General features: G+C 36.9%; 1 protein-coding gene across 1 annotated transcript in view; it reads left to right on the top strand.

Moving 5' to 3' along the window:
• The window catches only part of RYR3 (ryanodine receptor 3), a 731065-nt gene that overhangs the window by 431529 nt on the left and 280200 nt on the right, over positions 1-19336 (top strand). Inside the window, exons 23-27 of the mRNA XM_078151313.1 lie at positions 3403-3486; positions 4555-4714; positions 7124-7271; positions 8165-8370; positions 8986-9160. Of these exons, the coding sequence (XP_078007439.1) occupies positions 3403-3486; positions 4555-4714; positions 7124-7271; positions 8165-8370; positions 8986-9160 (773 nt within the window). The remainder of the gene's footprint in view (positions 1-3402; positions 3487-4554; positions 4715-7123; positions 7272-8164; positions 8371-8985; positions 9161-19336) is intronic.

Here is a 19336-nt window from a genome sequence, read left to right as displayed (position 1 = left end):
GAGTGAACCTTACTCTCATCAGAATTGGCTTGAAGAAGGAATACATAGTCAGTTGGGTGTTGAAATCTATCTTACCCAATAGGAAAGTAGGGGGGAGAGGATAAGAGAAAGGAAGGGGTGATAGAAGGGAGGACAGATTAGAGAAGGGGGTAGTCAGAAGCAAAACAGTTTTGAGGGGGGACAAGATGAAAGGAGAGACAGGATAGAATAAACAGAGGAGGAATAGAATGGAAGGAAATACAGTTAGTAATAGTAACTGTAAAAAAAAAATTTTGAAGCATGTTTCTTTGATAAAGGCCTCATTTCTCAAACAGAGAACTGAGTCAAATTTATAAAAATGAGAGCCATTCCCTAACTTATAAATGATCAAAATTTTTCTTGAGGTTTATTTTTGTTTTGTTTTTGTCTTTGTTTTTTTGTCTGTGTTTCTTTCACAACAGGACTATTCTGGAAGTATTTTGCATGACTACACATGTAGTCATGTAGTCAAATTTTTTGCCTTCTCCATGAGGGGAGCAGGAGTGGGAGGAAGGCAGAGAATTTGAAACTTAGAGCTTTAAAAATGAATGTTAAAAATTGTTTTTACACGTATCCAGAAAAAATAAAATACTAAATTAAAAAAAGAGAAAAAATGAAACAATTCCTTAAGGAATTTATTCTTTTAGTTGGGCTTTAAAAGAGAAGAGGCATTTGACAAGTAAAAATAAAGAGTAGGAGCAAAGGCAGAAAGGTATGAGAGTTCATTGTGGGTTAAGGAACCATAGAATTGGCCCATTTGGCTTTAGACTACATAGAAAAGAGAAATATGAGCCAAGGCTGGAAAGGTGTTATGGTGTCAGGTTACAAATTGCCTTAAATAGTGTACAAAGTAATTTTTTTATAACTCATATTCCTCCATATCTTACACTGTTCAGCTCAAGTCCTATTTCCTTTGTGAAGTCTTCCCTAGTAACTCCAGCCTAGACTCAGCTCTCTCTTCTAAAACTCCTTTCACTTATAATGTCCCTGCTACACAACAAGCCCCTCATGGTAGCAATAGGGAGTCCCTGAAAATATTTGAGAAGAGAAACTACAAGATCTATTTTTAAAAAATTACAAGATCTATTCTGGCAACAATGTGAAGCATGGTTTGGAGAAGAGAAACAGTAGAGGTAGGAAAACTAGTAAGGAGGCTACTGTAGTAGACTAGGCAGCTAGTCATAAGAATCTGAACTGGACTAGACGTCAGAGTCTATATAGGCGGAATTAACAGGAGCCATCAGTTGACTGAATGGCTATTAAAGGCAAAGAAAAGAGAAGAGCCAAAGATATCCCTAGTGTTATAAAAACATGTCAGTAGTCATACTAGAGGAAGAAATAATGAGATCAGAAGGAGCTGGTTTAATGGGAAGGTTAAAGAACTTAGATCATGACATGTTGAGGTACCAGTGTGACCTGCATTTGGAGAGACCAGTATGGTCATCAGAACAAAGATCAGAACCAGAGTCAAAGATATGGAAGTCATCTGTGTAGAACTGGTAATTGTGGCCAAGGAACTTTCCAAAAGAGTGTAGTGAGAGAAGAGAAGAGAGCCAAAGGCAGATCTTTGATTAGCACCTAAGGGGTTGGCAATAAAGTGAGAAGCAAATGCATCCATTTTAGCTGTGGTTCCAGAGAAGAGGAAGATGATGCTAAAATTAATATGAGACTTTGAAAGTATTTTCTTAGAGGAGCATTAATACCTAGGACTATTGATATTATTATTAAGAACTCTTGACATAGTCTCAATTCAATGTCTATATTTCTAAAGTAGTGTGCTAGATGCTGGGTAATCAGTGACAAAAATGAAATAGTTCCTATCCTCAAGGAGGTTATATTCTTCTGGGGAGGGGGGAACAACATGCATGCAGATAAGTAAGTACAAAATATATGCAAAATTAAACAAAGTAATTTTTTCTGGGGAGATATAACAGAAAGTACTAATGATTTTGGATAATCAGGAAATGATTGATATAGGAGGTGGCACTTGAGCTGAGATTTGAAAGGGAGCTAGAAGCTTTAAGAGTTATAGGTTAAGAGGAAGAGTATTCCAGGGGAATAGGGGATAGCCTGTGCAAAGACACAGAGGCAAGAGATGGAATGTCATATACAGGGAATAGAAAGTAGGCTAGTTTGGCTAGAATATAGAGTGCATTGGTTAAGAGTCAGCATGCTTTTAGTGCTTACTATATGCCAAAAAGTAATGTGAAAACATTTTAAAGATAAGTTGGAACCTTGTTGTGAATGGCTTGCCCGAAAAAAGAGTTTAGATTTTATCCTAGAGGCAATAGGAAGCTATTGAAGCTTCTTGAACTGACATGCTCAAACCTATTAGAAGTATTTGGAGTTTCATTGGAGGATGTATTAGGGAAGGGAGAGACTGTAGGTAAAGAGACCAATTAGGAAGGTTTCTAATAACAGAAAAAATGATGAGGAACTGAAACTAGGATGTTGAATATGTGAGAGGAAAGAATAGGACAGATGTTAAGAGTACATGTGAAAGTACACTTGCCAACTGGAGTGAGAGAGAATGTGGCTAACTGAGATTGCAATCCTGGGTAACTGGAAGAATGTTGGTACCTTTGACAGAAAAAAGAAATCAGGAGTATTTTGTCTTTTTGGCTTTTGTGGGGAGGCAGTTGGGGTTAAGGGACTTGCTGGGGGTCACACAGCTAGTAAGTGTCAAGTGTCTGAAGTTGGATTTAAACTCAGGTCCTCCTGACTCCAAGGCCGGAGTTCTATCCACTGTACCATCTAGCTGCCCCTAGTTCAATTTTGGACATGTTGAGTTTGAGATGCCTACAGGACATCTAGGTGGTAGACATGTCAGTTGATGATATAAGACCAGAGCTAAGGAGAGAGATATGGGAGTAATATACATATATATATATATATATGTGTATATATGTGTGTGTGTGTGTATGTATGTATATGCATACACACATATATACACACACAATCACACACAATATATATATGTATGTGTGTGCACATGTGTATATAGTTGCATGCATATGTGTATGTTGTGTACATGTGCTCATATATACACTTGTGGGTTGTTCTTATATACATACTTCATACATACACATATATGAACATTTGGAGCACAACCCATTGATAAGTTATGACCATGTGTATATATGTTTGTGTGTACATAGATGTATATTTGGAAATCATCTGCCCATAGATATTTGAACTCACGGTAGGTGATAAGATCACCAAGAGAGAGAATGTAAAGAAAAAAGAATAAAATGCCCAGTAAAAGTATACTAATACGTAGCAGGCAGGTAATTTATCTGATATATAGGTAGGAGTAAAGCGAAGATATTATCATCTTCTTCTTTATTTACTTCTATTCATTGCATATGTTTTTAAATGTCACAGAACCCTTCTAGCCCTGGGATGTCACATTGTTCATGCTAATCTGGCTGCTGAGGAAGATCTCAAGAAAGTAAAACTTCCCAAAAAGTAGGTGGTTATTAAATACCTCAATGCTTTGGTTGTAACCTACCCTTTAAGACCAGTGACATGGGAAGAAAACATTAGGGAATCTGATAATATAGATAGATATCAGCTACAGTAGTAGGTCCAATAGCTTATTGGGTTGACTTCAATTAATTTGGCTGTGTTATAACTTTTAATAAGTTATTTTCTAAGAAGTGCTCCAAGACTTTGCTTCCTTCCCATTCCTCTCTCACATCAGCATATTTTCCTTTGTCCTTGATTTTTAACCAGGAGGAGCAGGCATTCCGAATCAGAATATTTGGTTTGGCTTGTAAGAATTCCATTTGGCAGTGGTACCTTGAAAATGGTTAATAGCCATACTAAATAATCACTTTTCTCGGTACCAGTCCAGCTTCACAAATACTTTATGGATATGGTTAAGTCTTCCAACATTCAATTTGGCCCACTGAATTTATGTATTCACTGTTCACTTCTTTCTGTCACACAGATTCACATTCCTAAACACTTTGACACCCATAAAATACATACCTGGGTATGACTTTTAATTATAGGCTGTGAGCATAAGCAACTTCATTCCTGTGCCAAATTCTATGAAATTCTCCTTAATACTCTCCTTAATACCATATAACTCCAAAGCTTTCAGACCTTCCTAGTCCCCTTACCTCTGTGGTAGATTGGAATTGGGATTGGAAGAGAGGAATTGGAATTGAAGTTTTATTCAGGGCCTAATTTTTACTACCAAAGACTGATACCAGTTCTTTCTAATGTTACGTTCATTGTGACTTAGGTTTGGGCTCAAATCATGATTGCTTTTTTCCAGTAGGCTCTTCATGGCTTCCTGTCCAAAAGTTGCCATGTAAATAGAGCATTGGACAAGGTTTAAGGACAGTTGAATTCTTACCCTTCTGAGGCTTTACCATGCGCTATCTCTTTTTGTTCAGCATACATGTAACAAAGCTACTTATCTTACACCAAAATGGAGCCTGTGATTGAATTTGGAGACCTATGTAAGTCTATAGAAAATATTCATAATTCGGCTGTTTTTGTTTTTGCATTTACCTTGACTTGTAGCTACATGATGTCAAATGGCTATAAGCCTGCCCCTTTGGATCTGTCTGATGTGAAGCTATTACCTCCTCAAGAAATTTTAGTTGATAAACTTGCAGAGAATGCACACAATGTTTGGGCAAAAGACAGAATAAAACAAGGATGGACCTATGGCATCCAACAGGTGAGAAGTCAGTAGTTGGCAAACTTTAAGCACTGTGCCAGTCACTGTTGCTAAATATTGGGGATAAAAAAAGAGGTAAAAGATAGTTCCTACCTTCATGCAGGACAATCTAATGGGGGAGATAACAAGCAGATAAACATATACAAACAAGCTATATGTAGGATAAATAGGAAATGACTAAAAGAAAGAAAGAAAGCACTAGAATTAAGAGGAGTGAGGAAAGGCTTCTGTAGAAGATGGAATTTTAGTTGGAACTTGGTGCAAGCCCGGAAAGTCAGTAGGTGAAGATAAAAAGGGAGAGCGTTCCAGGCACGGGGACAGCCAGAGAAAATAGCCAGCAGTAGAAGGGAGCTAGGTTATGAAGGGCTTTGAATGCCAGAGAATTTTGTATTTGAACCTGGAGGCATTAGGGAGTCACTAGTTTATAGAGTAGTTGCAGCAGGGGTGGAGTGGAGTAGGGTAGTTGACATAGTCAGACCTGTGCTTTAGGAAGATGACCAGTGGCTGAATGGAAGATAGATAGGTAAGAGTGGAGAGAAATTTGATAGACAGGCCTACCAGCAGGATATTGCGATAGTCCAGATGTAACCTGTTGAGGGCCTGAACCAGAGTGATGGTAGTGTCAGAGAAGAGACATATTCAAGAGATGTTGCAAAAGTAAAATCAATAGGCTTTGGCAACAGATTAGATATGGGAAGGGGTGAGGGTATGAGCAGTATTAAAGAGTTAAGTATGACACCTAGGTTGTGAGCCTGAGGGACTAGGATGATGTTGCCTTCAACAGTAACAGGGAAGTAAAATGGGAAATAAGATTTGGGGAAAAAATAAGTTCCATTTTGGACATGTTGAGTTTAAAATGGACATCTAGTTTAACATGTTGAAAAGGCAGGTATACATGTAAGATTGGAGATAAGCAAAAATGTTATTACAATATATACTATGGATAATCATCAGTACAAAGATGGTAATTAAATCTATAGGATCTGATGGATACGTCACCAAATTAAGTAGTATAGAGGGGAAGAGATGAGGGCCCAGAATGGAACATGGGACACCTATGTTAGAAGGCATGATCTGGATGAGACTCTAACAAAGGAAATGAAGAACCAGCTCTGTTTGAAAAAGTTGAATATCTGTCAAAATGTCATAGCTGAGTTAATCATCATTCATTGGATATAAGGTTGAAGAGAGCCTTTGATGGTCACCTTGTCATTGCTTCCAGGCACAATTATAATGTGAATTTCTTAAAAAGATGATGTTTTTATTTTTTGTCTTAGTTATGTCTGATCTATTTTTAGTGTGTTTTGCCCTGAGAACATGTTATCATTCTACATGTCTTGTTGCGCCATGGAATATTTGCCGTTAGCTGCTTCTTTTTTATTATCCATTTATTATCCATACTAAGATTGGGTAGATGTTCAAATCAAATCAGAGACATGTAGCTAAAGTATTTCTGGGGCTGACTGATAGGGCTCATGCACTAGAAAAACATAGAAGAAGGTTGAGTCAATGGAATAAGACACCACTCTGAAGAAAAGCAGCTAAATCCAGAGCCCTAGCTCCCTTCCTCTATCCCTTGATCCTCCATACATGAATCTCTTAGCATATGAATAGAAAAACAGATGAATTTGCCTGCTTCCCTAAAGGCTGACACACCTTCCTTGAAGCTTTTCCCCAGTCTCTTTTCTCATCATTGAAATGTTTGAATTCTCACCTATGCCCTTAACATCCTGCAGATGTGCAATGGAGAAGGAATATAGCTATGGGATCTATGACAGTCTAGACATGATAAGAGCACATGCCATTCTGTAGTGGTTTGACACTGCACAGTAGTTCTTGCTATCTTTCTGCATCATCCCTTCTGCAGAGTTGGAAGAAAATGTAGTAAAGTCATGTATTCAGTGCACTGAAATGCACCATTTGTGGCCATTTTCCTGGTGCACCTCTTTGTTGAACCCGAGTATGTGTTAAGGAGTTGTTGTAAGCAAGTAAGCTATCACAATTTAAGGCAGGGAATGAGTTTTTATTTTAAAATGAAAGTTATTTGAAACTACATTCACCCTGCTTTGGGCATAGCAGGATGCAAATAATTTTGTGCCACTTCCTTTCATTGCCTGACTCAAGTAAATACAACTTTTTTAATGCAAATGTTGGCACATCAGTAAATGTTAGCCTGGAGTAAATTTTTGAATAAATGCTTTCTTTGAAAGCCTAAGAAATTCTGCTGACAACCACTTGAAAATTGACAGCTTTACATGAGCCTTCTGGGAGGCCAAAGTTGTGGTTAGGAGGGTATATGTGGGGTGTGTGTGTGTGTGTGTGTGTGTGTGTGTGTGTATGTGTGTAACTTCCTATGCATAAAAGTTAACTATGGATTTTCTGCATTACTTTCTTTATGGCTTCATCTAGGATCTGAAGAATAAAAGGAATCCTCGCTTGGTACCATATGCATTACTAGATGAACGTACAAAGAAGTCAAACAGAGACAGTCTTCGTGAAGCAGTTCGAACATTTATTGGTTACGGGTATAATGTTGAGCCTTCAGATCAAGAATTAGGTATTGAGATCAGAGCATTCATCCTAGCCCCAATTTGGGGAACTCCTTTTTTAAAAGAAACAAATGCCAAACCATAGGTCTAACATATAAGTTAATGTGGTTAGTATACTTCAAAATGCCATATGTATGTATGTATGTATACACACACACACACACACACACACACACACACACACACACACACACACACTAAAATGTAACCTTCTTTAGATCAGAGGCAATTTCATTTCTGTCCCCATGTGCCGAATGCCTGGCACAATGCCTGGCAGGTAGTATGCACTTAATAAAATTTTGTTGAGTTGACATTTTAAAAAAGACGAAACAATAAGGACCATGAGTAGATTTATAGTAGCTAAATGTGTTGCTATAGAAAAATTTTATTATATCAAAATATGTTTGGAAAGAATATTTAATATGAAATAGATTACTATTTGATGAGTACTTTAATGTCACAATGTATTTTCTTACGACTAGATCCTTTGAGGGAATTGAAATGAAAGAAAAAGCGTTCATTAAGTGCTAACTATATGCTAGACACTGTTTTGGGAGAAATTGAGGAGGAAGCCTTAGTAAGTCCAGGCTAACTTTATTTTTCTTAGATCTCATTCATTTGGACTTAAGCTTATTTGGTGACTGGGTACTTTTGCTAATCCACAAATAAAATTCTAGAAATATTTTTAAATCTGCAACAATGCTGATGAGTACCACTGTGTTATGATCATCCTCATAATACCAGGAGGTATTATAGATAAATTAATTTTGAATTGTTTGGGGAGGTGGAAGAGCAGGATTCTGTGGTTGTGTCACTGACAGTTTTTATTGTCTGAGGAAATGCTACCTAATGATTAAGGGCCTTTGTGCCTTGCCCTGTTTCTTTCTTTGATTTTCACTAGCTGACCAAACTATGGAAAAAGTCAGTGTGGACAAGATACGATTTTTCCGAGTGGAACAGTCTTATGCAGTGAAATCTGGAAAGTGGTATTTTGAATTTGAAGTGGTGACAGGAGGAGATATGCGTGTTGGCTGGGCCAGGCCAGGCTGTCGGCCTGATATTGAACTAGGGGCAGATGATCAAGCTTTTGTATTTGAAGGCAGCAAGGTGAGTCAATTTACTGGCACTATCTGCACTTCCTGATTTTAGGTGCTCTTCCTCAGAAATACATAACTACTTCATAGAAACTTAGATGATTGGATATTTGAGTATCTGTGGTTTAAGGACTAGATGCAGTGATTTGAGGACTAAATGCTTCTTAGTACTGACTATGTCACACAATTACACTAGAGACCAAAAAGGGTATGATTCCTTTGTTGCATATATTAGGTGTATGACAGAGCCCCCCATTGACTATAGCATCAGCGTTTACACTGTAGCTTTGTCTTCCCCTCCATCCTAGGCCCAGCTTTAGTGAAGTACATATTACAGAAGTATCATAAATATCCATAAAAGGAAGGGTAGTCTTTTCATTATTATAGCAGACTGAGAGTCAGGGGAACTGGTCTCTCTTCTCTAACCAAATGTCATTATACCTATTGCCTGTCATTCAGCTCATTTTTCCCTCAGTTTCTCACTCTGTAGAAAATTGAGTGTCCAATAGAAAGCGCATACCACTACTCATCAAGAATAAATATTATTGATCTGGGCATCTCACCAACCACAGGAGTATTGCTGAGGAACTCATTTTCCTCATACCTGTTCATTTATTTTTTTCCCTAGGGCCAGCGCTGGCATCAGGGGAGTGGATATTTTGGGCGCAACTGGCAACCAGGGGATGTGGTTGGCTGTATGATTAACTTAGATGATGCATCAATGATTTTCACTCTGAATGGGGAACTGTTGATTACCAACAAAGGTTCAGAACTTGCCTTTGCTGACTATGAGATTGAGAATGGTATGTCCCTTTACTCTGTCCCTACATAGCACTAGATGCAATGAAATGATGGGAAAGTATTATTTAGGGTTGGACTGAGCATTTGCTTTCTTATTTATTTTGGTTTTTTATTAATTTGTTTTAAATTTCAATACTAAAACTAAAATACACAATGAGAAAAGAAAAAGAAACATTGTAAACTTAAATATTAGAACTTAAATACAAAATAAGAAAAGGAAAACAAAAGCACTGTCACGTGCACAGCAGAACATAGGAGAGGATTCAAAATATATGGCAATAAATTTCCATTTCAGGAAGGTCTAAATAATAATACTATGCATTGTGTTCAGAGATGTCCATCTTTTCTTTGCTTCCTTGTAAGTTTTCTTTTGTTCTCTGCTGTGTACTTTTTACTTTGTTCTTTTTTCTCCCTTCCTTCTCTCCTCCCCCAAGAAGGCTACAATTAAGCATGGATATATATACACACGTGCAGCGCATGTGCGCGCGCGCGCGCACACACACACACACACACACATACATATATACATATACACACAAAGATATATACATACATATGCACATACATACATACACTTACATACACATACATATTCTTAGGTATCTATAATCATACTCATATATAATGTTTTCTGATTTTTAAGAGCCTTTTTAACCTACTGTTCTTCCAAGGATGCTATAATTCCAAAGGGCTATTTCTCTTCTAGAGATCAAAATATTTAGAACTTTTAGAACTATTCTGGTTCTCTGGCCAAATCTCTTTGTCACCTGTCTTTGAGGTTTCTTCTGGCCTTCCTTCTTATGGTTAGGGTATTCTTTTTTTTAGGATTTATATTCTGAGGGCATAGACTGGATTTTATGGACCAAGGGCACTCAGTAGATAGTCATTTTTTATAATTTATAAAATGCATATAAAATGCATAAAATTACCATTTGTATTAGTAAATAATAATAATAACATGTTACGTATCCATTGACATAAATATTTTAAGTTATGAATTGTTTGAGAAGGCCCTGCCCTAGCCCACTGTCTTGCACTTTTCCTTTGGCTTACCAGTGCCTCAGAAGATGTTTTGCCAAGAGCTGTATCTATACATATTATTCAAAATCAGGACAATGACTCAGTTTAGTTATTTTGTTTGGTTTTGGTTATTTTAATGTTAATTATTAGTTTGTTTTAATGGTCTTTATGTTTTGATCATAAGTTGATCAGAGGTAATAATATATGAAGTTTGACAAAAATTGGTTTCCTGGAAAAAAGTATACTTCATTTTCATACTTGTGAAATCCAGACACCATTTTACTTACTAATTTTGACTTGAATATACTTTTTGGAATTCTTAAATAAAGAAAATAATTAGGTTGTACTAAAGGACTCCATCCCATTCATCAGGTCAGTATTTGAAAATCATGAAGAATGGGAGAGATATCAGGTTAGAGAGGGATAAATGCCCTCATTTAAAATGGAAGAGAACAGTGAGGCAATGAGTTTGACTTTGGTTCCTGGGGAAATTTTAGAATGGATCTTTAAGGAGATGGTTAATGAAAGTCCATTCAAGAAATCAGTGTCTATAAAGTGCCATCATGGCTTAATTAAGAATATATCATTGCAAAAAAACTTTATTTTTTTCACAAAGTTACTAAGCTAGCCATTCAGAGGAATGCTGAAAATATAGTCTGCCTGGACTATATAGCAAACTAGACTATATAGACTATTTAGCAAAATAATTAATAAAGTATTTCATACTATTCCTATGGAAAGAGCTGCAAAGATTTAAGCTATATAATAATGTATGTAAATGGACTCAGAACTGGAATCATCATTTGTGTATCTGTGCCTGGCCTTGTTCCATTTAAGATTTTTATCAGGGTCTTGGATGGCTTGGTCTTTAATACTCAAGTGATACAAAATTGGGAGGAATAGCTAATACAGTAGATGACAATGTCAAGATCCCAAAAGATCTTACTAGATTAGAGCAAAGATGCCAAACGTGCAACCACAGGGGTCACAATATTAACAAATGTGGCTAGAAGCAGATTAAAATACAATTAGGAAAAATTTAACAAAATAAATGGAAGATGAAAATAAAAGAAAGATAACTTTACATTTTAAAACTAAGTCAATATGCAGCCCCAAGGATCCATATATGCAGATTAGTGGCCTGTGCTTCTATTTGAGTTTGACAGTAACTGAGCTAGATTATTGAACTGAATCCAATAAGATTAAATTCAGTAGGAAGAAATGTAAATTCTTACACTTACATTCAATAAATCACCTTCACAAGTACAGAGAGATGTGGTTAAATGACAATCTGTCTAAGAAATATCTCATGGTTTTAGTAGACTGCAAACTCTTATAAGTGAGCAGGAACAGCGACACACAGTATTGAGCTACACTGAGAGGCGTAGCTTCCAGGAACAAGGAGGATGAATACAAAGTCTTTCTGTATTCTACTCTGTTGGTCAGACTGTATCTGAATTATTGTGTTCAGTTCTGGGTACCATGGTTTAATAAGGACATTGATAAACTGGAGAGCCTAAAGGAGGGCAATCAAGATCATGCTATAGGATGACTACGTATCAAGAGATTATTAAGGTTTAGGTTGGTCAGGGAAGGCTTAATCTGAGTGGCATTTGAGTTGCACCTTGAATGATAGGAAAGATTTATTTCAGTGAGTGGAGAAGACAAGGGGCAGCATTCTAGGTAAAAGGAACTAATTGATTTAGCAAGTTGGGTATAGAAAGGAAAGCACAAGACACATTGAAGAACAATGAAAGAGCAATTTAATTAAAACAAGTAGATTCATAGCATGGGAATTCTGGAAGATGAGACTGGTAAGGTAAATATGACCAGATTATGGTGGATATTGAATACAAGACTGAGTTTGGGCATTACCCTGTACAAAATGAAGTGAGATTTAATATCTACTTTTAGATATGTTAAACACATAAATGGACTTTTTCAATTATAAACAACAATTCTGTTCATTCAATAATGGCTTAGGAATTTGATATGGGAAAGAGGGGTATTTGAATAGAAGTAGTCATTACTTCCATGCAGGATGGAAGAATAAATAGGAATAGCACAGTCCAGTTTCCTTACATGTGCTCCAGAAATGATAAAACAAAAAGAGCATCAGATCAAATAATGATTTAGAAATAGAGAAACCACAGCAAATATTTTTGTCCAGCCTGTTAGTAAAAGGGGATACGTAGCATCTTTTAAGCACCGAAGAAGGAGGTGGAGCAGAGAAACTTGATTAAGAAAAGCAAGTGTAGAGATCCTTCTACATCCCATAGCTTCAGAGTATACCAGCCAGGACACTCCAGGGAGATGTAGAAAGACCTGATTCTAGGAACTAGGTCCAAACATGTGGACAAGAGCCAGCAAATGAGCTGTTCCCACAGAGAAGACAGCAATCAGTCCACATGCCCAAGGGATTCTGAAATTTTGTAGCCAACACTTGATTTTGATGTTGTATCATTTCGATTGTATGTGACTCTTCATGACCCCAATTAGGGTTTTATTGGGAAAGATACTAGAGTGATTTCCCATTTCCTTCTCCAGTTCATTTTACAGATGAGGAACTGAGGCAAACAGAATTAAGTGACTTGCCCAGTGTCACATAGCTAGTAAGTTTCTGAGGCCAAATTTGAACTCATAAAAGTGAGTCTTTCTGATTTCAAGCCCAGTGCTCTGTCCACCGTGCCACCTAATAGCCTTGAAGAATTTAATCCTCTATAACCAAAAGGTAAAGGTGAAACTGAGACCTACTGTAATGCAGAACATTATTTTGCCATTTAGGTAGTAGGGCCCTTTAAGCCATGGAAAGCAAAAGTTGGTGCTTAATCTTGCCCCAGACCTCTTTCCTCCTAAATCTAAACAATAGTGAAATGTACTCTCACATAGCTCAGCATAACCTGTACCTCCAATGCAAATGGATAAGAAAGCTTGCAATATAATTGCTTTAGATAATTATGTTTATACCAGAGACCATGATACCCGGTCTGGTTTGTGTGATCTCTGACCCATAATAATGGGGTGCTCAGGTGCTTGTGCTTGTACTTGTGCCCCAATTTCTCCCTAGTCTCAGAAACACTGTCTTTAACAACCACTCCCCAGCCCAAGGACACTGTGCCTAGCAGTTATTAATGCATGGGCCTCAGCATGACCCTTATCTCTCTCCGTGGTGCAGCTACACAGAGCTGGGCTGCTCAGGCCCCAGCCCTCAGATCATGTCTCTGGAAGCCTCCCAATTCCTCAGTAAGTTCCTGTGTTGTGAGAAAGCTTTCCCTTGTTGCAGAGCATTCTTTCATCAAAGAGGGAGTGGGGTGTCCTTGGCCAGCCGAAGGACTCTTCCTCCTGCCAGACTCCAAAGATCCATCCCCCTCCCTGTCCTGTATACTCCCTGTACTTTCCCATCCATAGCCCCAAAAGACACCTGCATATTTGGATTACCTCATCAGTGTTCCTCTCATTTCTTTTCCATGCTCTTTTCTATATAAACCCTAGCTCGATCCCTGATGGGGGCTGCTTGATTTGAATGTGCATACTCCTTGCAGCCGCACGCTAATAAAGTCCACATCTTAAATCACGTCTGGGTCTCACTTTCTGATTTCTCAGTACAACACTATCAAAACTTTTTTCACAGCAGATACCATCAAAAGAGGCTAAGACAGGACCTCAGACAATATAAAATCAAGACCAAACATTCCATCAGCAAAAGCAGTCAAAATTTGACCCTGGAAAAAGCTCCAATTTGGGAAGAAAATTTGTAAAAAATAAATGAGAGAAGACATCCATGATTTATAAGAAAAAAAGTCCAGGGACGTTTGGGGCAGGAACCTAGAGTATCTCCATGGTGATTAGAGCTAGAGCTTCAGATAAAGGTATGGCTTAGTTCCATTAGAATAATTAGAAGAAATGAAAAGAGAGATAAAAAGGATGATGTAAATGAAACAAGAGTTTAGGGTAAATAATTGGAAAGGGAATAAACAGTTTCGTATGGGAGTTACAAAAATTTCACCTGAGTTATAGGCCTCTGAAAATTAAAATGCACCAAACATTAATCAATGATTTCATGAGACAAGAAGAAACATTAAAGCAAAAATCAATAAACTGAAAAAATAGGGGAAAAAGTTAAGATATCTATCAAAAAGAACTGATTTAGAAAACAGACAAAAGAAAAATAACTAAGAAATATCAAAATTTCAAGAAAACATGACTCCTTCCTCTCTCACCTTCAAAAATGCATGGATGCCATATTTGAAGAAATTCTGAATGAAAACTACCTAAATCTCTTAAAACTGGAGGTCAGTGGGGCAGCTCGGTGGCTCGGTGGTTAGAGCACTAGCTCCGGAGTCAGGAGGACCTGAGTTCAAATGTGGTCTCAGACACATAACTGTGTGACTCTGGGCAAGTCACTTAACCCTAATTGCCTCACTAAAAAAACAAAAACAAAAACAAAATCAGAGGTCAAAATAATAATAGAAAGAATCTACTAGTCACATCCTAAAAGAAACCCCAAAATGAAAACTCCCACAATCATCAGAGACAAAATCTAGAGTCTCTAAAATGATGAAAAAATACTGTGAGTAAGAATATTCAAATATCATGAAACTACAGTTAGGATCCCAAAAGACTTAGCAGCTAACAGTACCTAAGACAGGAAAACTTGGAATATGATATTCCAAAAAACAAAAAAATAAAAAGGCAGTACGTCCAAGGATAACTCAAATAGAAAAATTATCATCCTACAGGGGAAAAATAGACATTTAATCCAGTGGAGCAGTGGTGTCAAACTAAATAAAAGCAGATCTATGCAGGCCTCATATTAACTTAGAAAACCACAAATTAACATCTCTGTTATATTGTATGTTTATTTCATTATTTCACAGTTCCATTTTAATCAGTTTGGGGTCACACTTTAGAGCTTTGCAGGCTCTGAGTTTGATGCGTCCACAATAGAAGACTTCCAAACATTCTTGATGAAAATATCAGATACTTTGGATTCTTTAAAATGGATTCTTTGAAAGAAAAACACAAAATTCAAGAAAAACTTAGAGCAGTAAATGTATTGGAGCAATTGGGAGTGTAAGAAGAGAAAATATTTGAATTCTACTTGGGGAAGAAAGCAGTGTCCCCTCAGAACCTTAATGTCTTTCATGATCATATGTGCAGTTACAGAAGACAAAATGAGGGCCTGGGAATGGAAATCCCCCCCCCCAAATCTCTAAACTTGCTACCTTTTGGCCTAGCATTAACTCCACTATTCATATATGCCAAAGAGATAAAAGGAAGAAGGAAAAGACCCATATGTACAAGAATATTTATAGGAGCTCTATTTGTTGCAACAGTGACCTAGAAACTAAGGGATTTCCCTCAACTGAGAAAGAGTTAAACAATATATGGCAGATGAGTGTAATGGAATATTATTACGCTATAAGAAAGGGATAGTTTTTAGGGAAACCTATGAAGATGTATATAAACTGATGCAGAGTGAAGTAAGAAGAACCAAGATGATTCATTATCCAGCAATAACAGCAATATAAAGAAAAACAACTCTGAAACACTTAGGAAATTTCATGGCAGTATCCAGAGGATCCACAGTGAATGATGCTTCTCACTTCCTAAAGTAAATGTCATGGTCTCAAAATGCAGAATGAGACATATTTTTAAAAATACTTATTTATTTATTTTTAGTTTTCAACATTCACTTTCATAAGATTTTGAATTTTAAATTTTCTCTCCCTCCTCCTTCCTCCTCCCCAAGATGGCATGCAATCTGATATAGGCCATACATATGCAATCATATTAAATATATTTCCACATTAGTCATGTTGTAAATAAGAATTAGAACCAAGAGGAAAAGCCACAAGAAAGAAAAAACCAAAAAAATAATAAAAAAGGAAAAATAGTGTTTTGATCTGCATTCAAACTCCATTGTTCTTACGTTTGCCATCATGAATCTTTATTGCATTGTTGAAAAGGGCTAAGTCTATCAAAGCTGGTCATTGCACAATGTTGCTATTACTATATACAATGTTTTCCTGGTTCTGCTTACTTCACTAAGCATCAGTTCATGCAAGTCTTTCCAGGTTTTTCTGAAATCTGCCTACAATTGTATTCCATTACATTCATATACCATGACTTGTTCAGCCGTTCCCTAATTGATGGGCATCCCCTCAATTTTCAGTTCTTGGCCACCACAAAAAGAACTGCTGTGAATATTTTGTACATGTGGGTCCTTTCCCCATTTTTATAATCTCTTTGGGATAGAGACCTAGAAGTAGTATTGCTGGATCAAAGGGTATGAACAATTTTATAGCCCTTTGGGCATAGTTCCAAATTGCTCTCCAGAATAGTTGGATCAGTTTACAACTCTACCAACAATGCATTAGTGTTCCAATTTTCCCACATCTTCTCCAACATTTATCATTGTCCTGTTTTGTCATGTTAGCCATTCTGATAGTGTGATGTGGTACCTCAGAGTCGTTTTGATTTGCATTTCTCTAATCAATAGTAATTTAGAGCATTTTTTCATATGCCTTTAGATAGCTTTAGTTTCTTCATCTGAAAACTGCCTGTTCATATCCTTTGACTATTTATTAGTTGGGAAATGACTTATATTCTTACAAATTTGACTCGGTTCAGGCCTTTATCAAGGAAACTAGCTATAAAAATTGTTTCCCAGTTTTCTGCTTCCCTTCTAATTGTGGTTGTAATGGCTTTGTCTGTGCAAAACCTTTTTAATTTAATGTACTCAAAATTATCCAGAATGAGACATTTTTTTGAACAAGAATAATATAAAATTTTTTAACTTGACTGTGCATGTATGTTGCAAAAGTTTTTATTTTTTTAGTGAGAGGTATTTGAGAATAGTTGTACTGTTAAAAGAAATAAAAAGGAAAAACAAGCAGGACAACTTTGAAAGTAACAAGTTAGATTTATACTTAAAGAGACAAGCAAGCTCTCAGTGATACAGTTTCATGTACAATCATTATTTGTTCTACTTTATATGTAGAAACGGTAATCTTATTTGGTATTTCTTGAGTTCAGAATAATTTTAAGTGAATGAATTAATAAAAAAAAAAAAGGCTATTCCAGGCAATCCTTCAGCAATATAACACCCCCATTTTCCCCTCTGGATATCTTGTTTGCCATCTATAACATGTAATCATCTTATATAAAGACAGTGAAGATGTCAGTGTCCTACTATATGTTAAATATTAGTAAAACTTAATTTCTTATTTTTATATTACGAAGTATAAATAGAAGTTCAAAAAAAGAGAAGAGTAGTCATGCTGTTTTCTAGCATTTAGTAGCTCAGGTATCCCTACTAACTATTAAGAATCTCTGTGTTCTTTTTATTAAGTGGAAAAAACATTCAACCAGGGAATAAGTTTTGTCTTGAGCTTTTAAAACCGACATTACTTAAAAATAAATCATTGCATAAATATGGTTTTAATAAAAACGTAAATCTCTCACTGTCATCAACCTGCCGTGCTTAGATTTTGGAGTAAGAGAGCTGTGCACCATGGAAATTTTTGTGTAGGTGAAATGAAATTGGCACTTTGTAGGTGGAGGCAGGTAAAAACATTTAAATTTCTGATGTGACTTTTCTTCTGTTATTCATAAATCCTTATTCCTATCAATATCCTAGATGATTTCCTTTCATCTCTTTCAACAGAATTTATTATTTCTCTGACTCTCATCTGCTTGGACTGTAGCAATTCTTTGTGCCATTTCAGGAAAGGAATGGAGAGAGAGAGAGAGAGAGAGAGAGAGAGAGAGAGAGAGAGAGAGAGAGAGAGAGAGAGAGAGAGAAGCAGGAGGAGAAAGGAGAGTTTCACTTCTCTGACACTTCTGTTTTACTCTATTTTTTTGTTCCCCAGCATTTACAACATGGAGAATACTCTTCAGAAGTTACCGAGTGAAAAAATGATAGCTGATGTTCAGAAAGATCATTTGGCCTAATGATATATGGTGGCTTCTTGTTGTTGTTGTTGTTGTTCAATCATTTCAGTCATGTCTGACTCTTTTTTTTTCTTGGTTTGTTTGTTTGTTTTTGTTTTTGGTTGGGCAGTGGGATTAAATGACTTGCCCAGGGTCACACAGCTAGTAAATGTTATGTGTCTGAGGTCGGATTTGAACTCAGGTCCTACTGAATCCAGGGCCTGGTGCTTTATCTACTGCGCCACCTAGCTGCCCCCTATGTCTGACTCTTCATGACCCTTTCTGGGGTTTTCTTGGCAAAGACACTGAAGTGGTTTGCCATTTCCTTCTCCAGCTCATTTTGAGGAAACTGAGGCAAAGAGGATTAAGTCTCTTGCCCAGGGTCACATAGTTGGAAGTTTCTGAGGCTGGATTTGAACCCATGTCTTCCTGACTCCAGGTGGTGCTCTATCCCCTGAACCCACTTAGCTACTTTGAGTATTGTGGCTTACTGTAAGGGTTGTTTTTTTTTTCCTTAATCTAACATGTCTGCATAGGGCTCTCTTTTTTTTTTTTAAAGGAGCCTAAAATGCTTTGTCCTGCTCTTCTTTGTACCACAACTATAAGCAATATAACATAATGTTCAGGTTGAGGAACTTACATGTGAGGAAATTACATGTGAGAAGAGGAAGAGTTGATATACACAATGATTAGTGATCAAGAATTAGAAAATATACATTCTAGCTCTAGCTAGAATTCAGTTCAAGCACTGCCTTGCTTCTCCATTTCCCTCTCCCTTTTGCTCTCCATGCCTTCATTTCCCTTTCCTCCTCACTTGCCTTGAGAGCAGGGACTTGTTTTGTTTTGTTTTTCCCTTTTGTTGTATTCCCAGCACTGTGCCTGATACTTAGTAGGTGCATAATAAATGCTTGTTCACTCTCATTTATGATATTGCCCATACCAGGGCAATGTTCTGAAGATTCACATAGCATTTTGGTGCCTTGAATAAACAACATTATGGAGATGGAGTCATAACCTTCTACTTTTCATTCAGTGGAAAGAACTAAAGTAATGAATGTGCAGTAAGCCAAAGAATCAGTTGGAAGAACTGAGTTATGTTTAACTGGGAGAAGACGAGACCTAAGGAAGACATGATAGCTGTCTTCGAAGATGTGAAAGGCTAACATATGGAAGAGAGATTAGTCTTGTTCTTCTTGTTCTTAGGAGGCACAATGTGGAATAAT

Source organism: Phascolarctos cinereus, unplaced genomic scaffold, assembly GCF_003287225.1.
Source record: "Phascolarctos cinereus isolate Bilbo 61053 unplaced genomic scaffold, phaCin_HiC Scaffold_3;HRSCAF=262, whole genome shotgun sequence".
In the NCBI taxonomy this organism is placed as follows: Eukaryota; Metazoa; Chordata; class Mammalia; order Diprotodontia; family Phascolarctidae; genus Phascolarctos; species Phascolarctos cinereus.
The sequence above is the reverse complement of the archived record's forward strand: the minus strand, read 5'-3'. Positions and strand labels throughout refer to the sequence as shown.